This window comes from Hemitrygon akajei, chromosome 8, assembly GCF_048418815.1.
Source record: "Hemitrygon akajei chromosome 8, sHemAka1.3, whole genome shotgun sequence".
Classification (NCBI taxonomy): domain Eukaryota; kingdom Metazoa; phylum Chordata; class Chondrichthyes; order Myliobatiformes; family Dasyatidae; genus Hemitrygon; species Hemitrygon akajei.
The window spans coordinates 121513766-121526077 of NC_133131.1; the positions used below are offsets into that span (position 1 = coordinate 121513766).

The window sequence follows — 12312 nt, forward strand, 5'->3', positions numbered from 1 at the left end:
TTGAGTGGTGCCCATAAGGTTGCTAGCCTTGTGAGCCCACGCCAGTCTTTCCTGGAGGTCAGCTGTCTCTCCAGCGTCACCGACCTTCCTCGGTTGCCATCCAGTAAGCCACTGGTTAAAAACCAGAGATTACTTGTTACATACACCTGTTAGGGTGCATTCTCCAGATACCTTATGAGGTAACCGTAGCCTTCAGCCAGGAGCAGATGTCATCAGGTGGTTTCCGAGTTGTCTCTTTGCGTCTAAGTTGCAGAGACAAATACATACATACACACACACACACACACACACACACACACACACACACACAGAGTGATTTTTTTGAAGCATAAACAATATTTCTTCATTTGGGAATGTTACGAATGTGCCACAACTCTGAGGGGCCGAAGGGTACAAAGTTGCCCCCTCCTTTTCGAGAATCGCAAGATCGCTATTAATTCAGGTCTGGGACCCAGGAAATGAGAGAGAATCCACAAGGTTTTGGAATGTGTCCTGGCCTCAGCGAGACAAAGCCACTGATAACGGCCATTGTCTCTTGGAGACGGAATTGTGTATTGAGTACTGTACTATTCATTGAAGCCCCTCAGGGGACGACCAGAGTGGGCTGGTTGAGGGATTGCATCATCCCAACCTGATTGACATCTGAGACCCCTTGAGTAAGGATAAAAGAGGGTCTGGGGAACAACCCCTTTAGACGCACCAGGAGAAACGCTGGAAATCCAGTGACAGCGTTTTATAGTGAACGCCGGTGAGGGCTCGTGTGCGTCCTCCCTTGCCAGGGTAGCGGGCTCATCACGGAAGAACGGCTTAGCTAAAGGAGAGGCCACAAGTGAACGGCCACACCAATGGGACTTCTGACAGATCGAAATCATAAAAAAGGAAAGCCGGCAAGTTTCTAAAACTCTCTCTCTCTCTCCAAACAAAAGGCTGCAGCCTGAATGTACTGAGTGACTTTTATATTTCCATCGGACAATACATTATCCCCTAGATGACAGAGGTATTTCTTATTGATTATTATTATACCCGCACTTTTAGATTTAGTATTGACGACGTATATTATCTGTATGTTTGCATTAATCTTATTTTTGTGTATTTTTACTAATAAATACTGTTAAAAATAGTACCATCAGATTTCAACGGACCTCTCTATCTTTGCTGGTAAGTGACCCAGTGTTATGACCTCAGCCCCCTCCTTTGTGAGAATCGCAAGAGAGAGAGAGAGCCTTACGGTTTGGAATGTGGGCTGGTCGCTCAACAAGACAAAAGCCTTGGACATAGCCATTGTCTTGGGAGACACCTTTGTGGAAAAAGGAACTGGCCTACGTGCAGACCCTCAGGGCAAGGTGAGATAGGTGATGGGGGAAGGATTGCCTCGCCCCCCGACCCTGATGGACATCAACAACCCTGCCAGTCCAGATAAAAGGTGGGCTGCCGAGGCGGGGCCTCAGACACACCAGAAGACACGCTAGAAATCCTGCGACAGCGTTTTGATAGCGACAGCCGGTGGTGGGGTTCGTGTGCGTCTTTTCCTTGCCTGGGATTGGCGACCTCACCACGGAAGAACGGCTTAGCTACAGGGGAGGCCACAGATGAGAGTCCATTCCCCAACGAGACTTCCGACGAACCGAACTCCTACAGGTTGGAAAACCTGTCGGGTAACTGTTTCATTCAATCTCTCTCTCTCTTTCTAACAAAAGTGCACCAACGCGACACCACAACAGACGGCAGCTGGTGGAACTGCAGTGGCCGCAAGAGACTTTCAGATATACAGCGAACAATATATACATTACCCCTAGACAACGATAGAGCTTATTTCTGATTGATTATTACTATACCTGTGCTTTAGATTGAGTTGTGACGACGTATATGATCTGAATGTTTTGTATTAACCATACGTTTGTGCCCCTTAATAAATAAAAACGTTTGAAAATAGTAGCACCAGGCTTCAGCGGACCTCTCTATCTTTGTTGGTAAGTCACCCGGTTACGAGGTTCGTAACAGGAAATATACATTTTAATTCTTCTTGCAAACATTGGTTTTTTAAAAACTAACATTAACTTATAAATTATTAGTCATCTTCTGCAAGAGTAAAGAGTAAAGCTCTTCTTTGAGGGACTTATTCTTTAATTTCACAGAAGAAAAATACAAGCATGTTGTGTTATGTCCTTTTTGCACAATGGGTTAAATGACCTTCCTCCAGATTGTTACGTAGCACACCCAGACCATGTCCTTTCTTCAGATAAAGCTATGTTACACTTCTAAGAAAAAGTTTTGCCAGTTGATCTAAATCCAAATGGTATATCATAAAGAATACTAGAATTCAAACTAATTAGTTCAAAAGGCAAGATGCAAGTCCAATTTAAATCCAGTGCTACTACAAGAACTTGGTTATACATCAAAAGTTGCCCTTCTCTTCCAACCATATCAGAGACTTTGTTCCTACATTAATAAATACGTTGTCAGTTACTCAGTCATCAACATAGATTTTTTTGCAAATCTGTTTAATGAAGCAAAATGAAAACGTGAACCATACTGCAATTAGAAAAAAAAGTTATATGCTTTAACACTGTACAAGAAATGGAGTGTCACTGACAAGTATTTCTGTATTATCTCTGAAACCAATGCGTGATTGTATAAATAAGAATACCTGAATTAAAATGTATATGCTTAAAGTTTCAGGCTGCTGCAGAAATTGCCATTTACACTTATTAAAGTTGTTCTGCTAAACTGAAACAGTATGTACATAATAGAGGAGCTTAGTTTTAATTCACAATTATACAGATATACTCTATACCCATTGTGCTAACTTGAACATAAAAAGGAATGCAATAAGAAATTGTTTCCATAGATGAATATAGACATAGATATACACATATATAACAGGATGTAAAGAACTATCATCGACAAAAAGACTTACTTATTCCACGCTTGCCTAAGTTTTTTAGAACTGTACTGTGTGAAGCGATCTGGAATAAACAGAAATAAAATGAATGTTTCCGTGTTATTTTCTAATTAATCATAGATAGATAGATAGATAGATAGATAGATAGATACTTTATTCATCCCCATGGGGAAATTCAACTTTTTTTCCAATGTCCCATACACTTGTTGTAGCAAAACTAATTACATACAATATTTAACTCAGTAAAAAAATATGATATGCATCTAAATCACCATCTCAAAAAGCATTAATAATAGCTTTTAAAAAGTTCTTAAGTCCTGGCGGTAGTACTAGTACCTTAAATAATAAACAGCATATAGAATATTTAAGCAGACAAATAAGAAGCTTTTATCAGGACAAATAATCATTTACAAAGTATGTTAAGCTTTATATGTTTAAATATCTAAATTAGATTCAAGTCCAACACCAGAGACTACAGCACATAAACCTGGATGTACTCCTGTGCAATAAGGGAGTCCTACACCATTAGAAATGTGATTTTTCAGATGAGGTATTGTACTGAAGCATTTCTGCCCTCTATATTAAACAAAGAGTAGAAAGATTTGCTGTATATTGGATATTTCTTATTCCTCAAAGAATGAGTGAACAGGCCATTATCACATTGTTATTCAGTAAACCTTGTTGTATTGATATTTATGAGACCTTAATATATGCAAATTGACTGCTAAATTTTCTATTTTAAGACTTTCATCATATTCTGAGGCCATTGCAAATGTTACATAAATGCATTTTTTAATATAATAAGGTATTTTACTAATACAATCACCATATGTAATGAGAAACCACTAGAAGTGAAACATGAGACAGATTTACCCTTAGATCTGCAGGTGTTTAATTCATTCCTTTTAATTATCTGACTTGATTATTATCATTTGCTACTCTCTATGCAAATCTGATTAATTTATCCTGCACAATTCACCAGAGCCAGATGCAGCTGAATCTTTATCAGAACATAGTTCATTCCAGGTATCAGTTAAAAAATTTTATATGCATTTATTTTCTCACTAACTTTTATTATTCCGAAGTTGTTTTTTTTTGTTTGCAGAATGCTGTTTTGTGTTCAATGCAAGATGTTAAAGCTCTGTTAATAATTTTATGAAGGCTCTAATTTATGATGATCTATCATGCAGTCTCTGCCTCTGATATTATTCAGCCCTGGATTAAAATGCAAATATGTATGACTGCACAGGCTGGAGTAGAAATCTTAGGAAACTGAATAAAGGAACAAAACCATTTGTTGGACCCAAAACAAAAGAACCCAGAAAATACCAGGAAGCACAGCTAAACTTGTTTAGGCAACACTTTGAATATCATGTACAGCTTTGGTCACCATGCTACTGGAAGAATGTGATTCAGCTAGAAATGGTGCAAAAGAGATTCACAAGAGTGCTGCATTATAAACAGAGACTGAATATTCCTGATGAAGGGTCTTGGCTCAAGATATCTACTATTTACTCCCCTGAATAGATGCTGCCTAACTTGCTGAGTTCCTCCAGCATATGTTGCTCAAGATTTCCAGCATCTGCAGATTCTCTTTGGATAGGCTGAGTCTGTTTGTTTTTCCTGGCGTGGAGGAGACTGAGGAGTGACATGATAAATTTATTTATAATGTGAGAGGCATCGATAGGGTAGATAATCAGAGTCATTTTTCAAATTGTAGGATCATCTAAAACCACAGGTTTAAAGTGAGAGGGAAGAGCTTTAAAGAGGAGCTACGGTGTCATTTTTCACCAGTAGTTAGCATCTGCAATGGGGTAACTAGAGGAGGTGCTGGAGGCAGGAACAGTTCCGTCATCACAGGCATCTGGACAGGTACCTGAATATGCTAGGCATAGATAGATGAAATTAATGCAGACCAGTTTGATGGGCATAGATAACTATAATGGTCAGCAGGCAGAAGGGTCTGTTTCTGTGCTGTATTGTTCTATACGTCTGTTAAATGGCCACTGGCTATGGGCCTGCCTATTATGTCTAGTCCTTACTTGTAAGGTAGCCTGCTCAGTCTGGGTATTAATCCAGTAGGTTTCCCTGAACTGTTTCCAAAGCATCAAAACTCTTAATTAAGGATTCTGTAAATTAACAATGTAAATAGAATGCATAAATTTTAAAAATCGGCAGATACTGGAAGTCTAATGAGTATTCCAGATGTGCTGTCACCAATGCTTTATATAATCAAAGAATAGCATTCTCTCACAGTAAAATACAATATTCTATTATCCATCCTAAATATTAATTTACCTTCCTGCTCATCATTTGCAAAGTCTGGCTAAAATACCCAGATCTTCCTGCATTTCAGAGTGCTACAATTTGTCATTAATTGGATAATATACCTTATTATTTTCCCTGCCAAAATCAGAAACTTCATGTTTTCTAATAATATACTTGATTGGTTGGATCTTTGCTTCCTCATTTAACCTGTCTCTCTATAGCCTCCACATGGTCTTTAATCTGCTACACCAGGGGTGTCAAACTCATTTTAGGTCACGGGCCGGATTGAGCAAAATGCAGCTTCATGCGGGCCGGATCAGTCGGACGCGTGCGAACGCAGCTTTCGTTGCCTCCGTTTTTTCAGCCTGCTCTCATGTGTCTCAGTCTCTGCTATAACTACAAAGTGTTTCACTTTACAAATTCCGTTTCTTATGAAGAAGACTGCCGTGCAAGACTGCCGAATAAACACTAAAAACCCTGAAAACCTGGTACCTGAATAAACTCAGCATTAGCCATATCATACGCCATAGGCGCTTCGATTACTGGGGCCAGCTTTAATAGTAATTAGATATTATCTCGCGGGCCAAAGATAAGGCCTTGAGTTTGACATATATGCGCTACACATTTATGAGTCATGAGCAAATTTAGCAACCATACTTGGATGCCTTCATCGTAACATTTATATAAATTGCAAAACATTGAAACTCCAGCACTGATCCCTATGATGCATGTATGTCATCATATATTGATGCAATATATGCCACTGTAGACCTGAAATTGCAGCAGCATTCAGAAACATTTTGTGTGACTAAACTAGTATTCACCTTTCCGTGGTGTGATAATTGCTTGTAAAACCAATCATTTATTTTCCTCCCTTAATGACACCGAGAAGTCACTGTCAGGTGCATTCTGAATTGCTACAGTTCATGTAGTAAAGGATTTGTTGTAGGGTGTGGAGCTCCAAGACAGAACAATGATAAAGGAGCAGCAACACCTCCCTGGGTCAGGATGGTGTGTGACTTAGAGGAGAATCTGCAAATAGTGGGGTTCCCATGCATCCGCTGCACCTCTTGAAGGTAGAGATTGCTGATTTGGGAGGTGCCATTGGGGTTATCAGTAGTTCCTTCTGTGGATTTCACAAGCCACGATGTGTCATTGGTGGAGAGAATGAATATTTAGGATAGTGAACAAAGTTCTAATCATGCAGGCTGCTTTGCTAAAAACATGAATTTTCTTGATTGAGCCCAATATTGAAAATATTCATTTGAGCTTTATTTTAAATTCTCATTGTAGCAATGGAGGAGGATGTTGGAATGGGAATGGGAGGTTGAAATTAAATGGGTAGCCTCCAGAGTTCCTGCTTTTTGCAGTACACGGAGCATAGGTACTCAGTGAAGCAGTCTTTCCAATCTGTTAGTTTTCACCAATGTAGAGGAGGCTGCATTGGGAGCACCTGATACAATAAATGACCTTGACAGACACCGCTGACCTGGGAGAACAGTTTAGGGCTCTGAATGCTGGTGAGGGAGGAGGTGTTGGGGTAGGTATAGCACTTGATGCACTTGCAGGGATAAGTGCCAGGAGGGAGATCAGTGGAGAGGGACGATGTAGAGGGCAATCCCTGTGGAAAGAAGAGGTTGCCGGGGGGGGGGGGGGGGGGGGGGGGGGGTGGAAGGTGTGCTTAGTTGTAAGGTCCCATTGAAGGTGGCAAAAGTTACCAAGTATGAAGTGCTGGATGTAATGTATGGATCTATTTCTTTTAAAGCAATAACCATCCCCACCCCTTAGCACTAATATTTGTCTATGCATGCGCATTGTTCTCTCTGTCACACACACTGCAATGTGAAAACGTGAGTTAAATAAGTACTTCATTTTATTTAATATATATATGTAGTTATGCACAGACATAATAAATTGGCGACGGATACGAACCTGAATGTCCGAAAATATCACGAATTGCACCGACAGTTACGGCCCGATTACAGGACTAAAAGCACAAGAAGGCTGTCATAGATGCTAACAAACCCAGGAGTACAGTGCATATTAACTGTGAAAGATGCGCCGAATTTAAAGAGAAAATAACGTGGTGATGGCTTCAGTGGGAAAGTTGACGAATTTGATGGTGCTAATGGAGGCTGGGAGTCGTATATCCAGTGGGTTGAACTGTACTGTAACTCAAACAACATGGAGGAACAAGAGAAAGCCCATACACTTTAAGGTTAATGGGCCCAAGAACATACAGTCTCTTATGCAATTTAGTAATCCCCACAAAGCCAGCAAGCATGAGGTTCAACGAAATGTTTACAATTTTACAAAATCATATGAGCCCGAAACTGCTGATGATAGCTGTGAGATTTGGATTTTACAAAGGATCCAGTCAAAAGATGAACGACTTCCTGGATACATTGCAGAGGTGCACAAACTCGCCTAGAAATGTGACTTCAGAAATGGAATTTCTGATGCATTAATGAGCAGGCTTGTTTGTGGCATGCGTAGTCAAAGCACTCAAAAGAGGCTACTGTTTGAAAGAGACCGAACTTTAGAACGAGCATTGACCATTGCAATATAGTTAGAGACTGCAGCAGGACTACAGAAAAGGAGGTTAGAATATGAAATACACAAAATGTCCCCGAATGGTGCAAAAGGCCATAGATGTTATTGATGTGGCAAATCCTATCATGATGCAAATGACTGTTGGTATAAAGAAAAAGTTTGCAGCAAGTGTCACAGACAGGGTCACATAGGAGAATGTGCAAGGCAGACAGAAAGCACAACTGAGTGAAAAGTCTCGAAGACAACTAAGCATTGCATAAAGTTACTGAATGTAAACCAGAATCAGACAACATAGAATCTGACAAAGATGAGCTGTCATGCCTAAAAATCACAATATAATATAAATTGCAATAGATATGTCTGGTTGCAGATACAATTAGGTCTTTTAAGAGGCTCTTGGATAGGTATGTGGAAAATTAGAGGACCATGGGTAACCTGTGGTAATTTCTCAAGTAAGTACATGTTCAGCACAGCATTGTGGGCTGAAGGGCCTGTATTGTGCTGTAGGTTTTCTATGTTTCTGAAACTGAAAATGAAGCTGGATACAGGGTCATCTTTGTCTAATTCCAGAGACTGACTACATCAGACTGTTTTCTACACTACCAGTAGAGAAGACCTCAGTGATGCTAAAGACCGACTCAGTTGAAAAAGTGTCTCCTAAAGGCAAACTGAAAGTATATGTGCGTATGGAGACCAAACACAACAGTTAGAGCTTTCTGTATTGAAAAGTGGAGGGTCAGCACTTTTCGGATGTGAATGGTTGAGAAAAATCCAACTAGACTGACACTTAATCAAAGCTCTCAGCGTGGCATCAACAAGCAACTGCAGCCCAAATGGTAACACTAACCAGAGACTGGCACACCTGCTTAATGCTAAATGAGAAGGAAATTGGTAAACTCAAAGACATGAAGGCTAGAATTGAACTGGATGAAACAGCAACACCAAGATTCCATAAAGCACATCCAGTGCCTTACTCACTACATCCTAAAGTGAATCTGAACTGCAGAGCTTGGAGACATCTGGAATTCTCTCCAAAGTTGAGTGGAGCGACTAGGCCACACCCATTGTCCAGGTGATCAAGGGAAGCCCAGAGCTGTAAGCATACGTGGGGATGTCAAGGTGAGCATCAACCCAATGCTACGTACTATGCAGTATCCCGCCACGAATAGAAGACATTACTGCATCTTTGGCAGGTGGGAAGAGGTTTTCAAAGATTGACTTGTGACAAACCTATCTGCAAAAGGAATCAAGCAGGAATCAACACCCACAGGAGTATAATCGTCTCGTCTTTGGCATCACATCAGCTCCAGCAAATTGGCAAAGAGCAATGACCAAATGTTCTAAGATATCCCAGGAACACAAATGTTACCTTGATGACATCATCGTGACTGGCAAAAATGATGAAGAGTACCTCCTGAACTTTGGTAAAGTACTTACTGGGCTGAATGAATATGGTCTGCTTGCAAAGAGAGAGAAATGCGAGTTTTTCAAGAATGAAATCTCATATTGTGGATATGTTATTGATAAGCATAGCTTACATAAATCACAAGAGAATAATGAAGTTGTGCTACAAGCACCCAAAACTGGAAAATGTGCCACAACTCAGATCATACCTGGGCCTTGTAAACTGCCACCAGTGGTTTCTCCCAAATACTGCTACAGTGAATGCACTGTCACAGACAGGAGCAAAGTGGGAATGGTCAGAAAGATGTGAAAAAAATTCAAGGAAACAAAGAGACTAATAACATCCTGTGAACTGCTCACCCATTATGACCCATCTTTGCCCATCAGACTGGCGTGCGATGCATCTATCCCCTTATGGCATTGGAGCTATTTTGTCACACATTATGAAAGATGGATCCAAATGCCCAATTGCGTTTGCCTCAAGTTCACTGACGAGTGCAAAATGCTCCTATGCACAGATTGTCTGAGAGGCCCTTAGTCTAGTATGGGAATAAAGAAACTCCTTTACCACCTCTGTAGACAAAATTTTAAGCTAGTGACAGACCACCAGCCCCTTGTGTCCATTTTCAATCCCAGGAAGGGAATTTCAGTGATGACTGCTACCCGATTACAATGTTGGGCACTATTTCTAGGAACCCATTTTTATGACATAGAGTTCAAGGGTACCAAACAACACAGCAACACTGACGGCTTGTCACATCTTCCACTTCTGCCAACTGAAGAAGAAAAGTCTTCATATTGTGACCCAGCAGAAGTGTTCCACACCACATTGGTGGACCAGTTGCCAGTAACAAATTCCAAAATACAAAGAGAAACAAGGAATGACCAGACATTGTCAAAAGTCTAAGAAATCACCATGCAAGGATTACCAGATCATGGTAACCCTATGTCTCGCTGAGAACTCTGGAAATGAGACCAACTGTTGGTATGTCAAAGAATGCTGATGTGTGCATCTTATGTTGTGGTTCCCTCTAAACTGTGTACCAGAGTGTAAGGAAACCTGCACGAAGGACAGCTGGGTACGGTCAAGATTAAGAGTCTCACCCGATGCTACATGTGGTGGCCGGAAATAGATAAACAGATTGAAGAATTGGCCAAAAGCTGTTCGGGATGCTGAAAATTTCAAAATTCACCCCCAGAGGCACGGTTACACCCGTGGGAGTGCCAATCATCACCATGGCAAAGAGTACAGATTGGCTTTGTTGGGCCATTCGTGGGCTCCATGTTGCTGATTGCTGTGGATGTTCATTCAAAGTGACAACAGATCATAAGTAGGAAAAATTCCAGCTGTTTATGAAGAATAATGGCATCAGACATTTCAAGTCGGCTCCTCATCATCCAACAACAAATGGGTTAGCTGAAAGTTTTATCCAAACCTTCAAGAAGTCCAAACCATGTAGGTTACATGGTCGGCACAACATTGTGGGCCGAAGGGCCTGTCATGTGCTGTAAATTTCTATCTTCTAAGTCCATTAACACGATGGACAAGAAGGACATTTCCTTACAGCACAAGGTGAACAGCTTCCTTTTTTTGTATCGGAGTTCTATTCATGTGACAACAAATGAACTCCTGCAATGCTGTTCATAAACAGGAATCTGAGATCTTGCATAGACCTCCTGAAACCAGATCAATGGAAGGAAGTGCGGAATAAATAGTTCAATCAGTTGCCAAGTGAAGCAGCAGGGAGTTTCAAGATTGGACAGCAAGACCTAATGCGTGATTACCGAGAAGTGGACATCCAGTAGGATAGCTGCAAGAACGGGACCACTGATGTACACAGTGGATGTTGGAGATCAGACGTGGAAACATCATGTGGACCAGATACTCCATGCTCAACTGAAGAACACACCTGAGTTGACTGCATCCAACAAGAAGGACACATTACAGTTACCAGATTATCTCTTAGTGATGATGTCTCTGATAGCAATGTGACACTGGAAACTGAGAACGTTGCCTTAGACAAGACACCTACCAAACCTGATGCCTCTCCACAGGTCCGGAGGCGCTATCCTGAAAGAAACAGACCACCCAAAAGACTGAGCCTTCAGAACTGTGAAGTTGCTATGGACTGTTATTGTGAAAGCATGCTCATTTGGAATATGGGTTTATGAAAGGGAAATTGAATATTTTGTACATATACAGTTTTATGATGCATAAATCTAAAGGGGAAGGAAGTGTAATGTATGGATCTATTTCTTTTAGAGAAATGACACCCCCCCCCCCACCCAGCACTACATATTGATCTGTTGTTTGTGCGTGGGCATTGTCCTCTCTCTCTCTCTCTCTCTCGCTGCAATGTGAATACACCAGTTAAAGTCGTCGCCCACAAGCATGCTTTTATTTAATTCATATGCAGTTGTGCACAGACACACCACTGGATACAGAGGCTATGGGGTGATAGGTAAGGGCAAGATGAACCCTATCCATTTTATGATGTTGGGAGGATGCAGTGAGGGTAGATGTGCATGCGTGACTTTCCCAGGAGGGATTTTGAGTTAAGATTAAAGAAATTGACTTTGTCACACGTATAATGAAACATACAGTGAAATGCATTGTTTGTGTCAAATCAAATCAGCAAGGATGTGCTGGCCAGCTTGCAAATGTCACCATGATTCCAGTGCCAAGATCTCAAACACATAACTCACTGACCTTAACTATTCATCTGTAGAATGTGGGAGGAAATTGGGGTATCCAGAGCATAAACATGCTGTCACCGGGAGAACATTCACACGTTTACAGACTGCAGTGGGATCAAACCCTGATCTTATTGCTGGCATTGTAATAGTGTTATGCTAACCACTATGCCACTGTGCTGTCCAAGTATAAAAGTAGAAAAGTCATGTTGCAGTTGTCTAAAACTTTAATTTGCTCACATTTAGTACACTGCATACAGTTGTGCTTGCTGAATTATATGAAAGATGAGGTTTTGGAGGGTGCACAAAAGTTATTCACCAGGATGGGGCCTAGAATAGAGAGCATTAGCTATTTACTGCATGTAGTGAAACTGGGCAAAATTAGATTGTTCCTCTGGAACATTGGAAGTTGAGGAGTGACCTGATGTAAGACCTAATGACGAGGGGCATAGAATTTCCCTCCCAGGATCAAAATGTCAAATGCCAGAGAG

General features: G+C 40.9%; 1 protein-coding gene across 5 annotated transcripts in view; it reads right to left on the reverse strand.

Annotated features, from left to right (window-relative positions):
- The window catches only part of cdk14 (cyclin dependent kinase 14), a 590315-nt gene that overhangs the window by 201761 nt on the left and 376242 nt on the right, over positions 1 to 12312 (reverse strand). For all 5 annotated transcript variants that reach the window (XM_073054502.1, XM_073054501.1, XM_073054505.1 and 2 more), the window contains one exon: positions 2918 to 2966. In XM_073054502.1, the coding sequence (XP_072910603.1) occupies positions 2918 to 2966 (49 nt within the window). The remainder of the gene's footprint in view (positions 1 to 2917; positions 2967 to 12312) is intronic.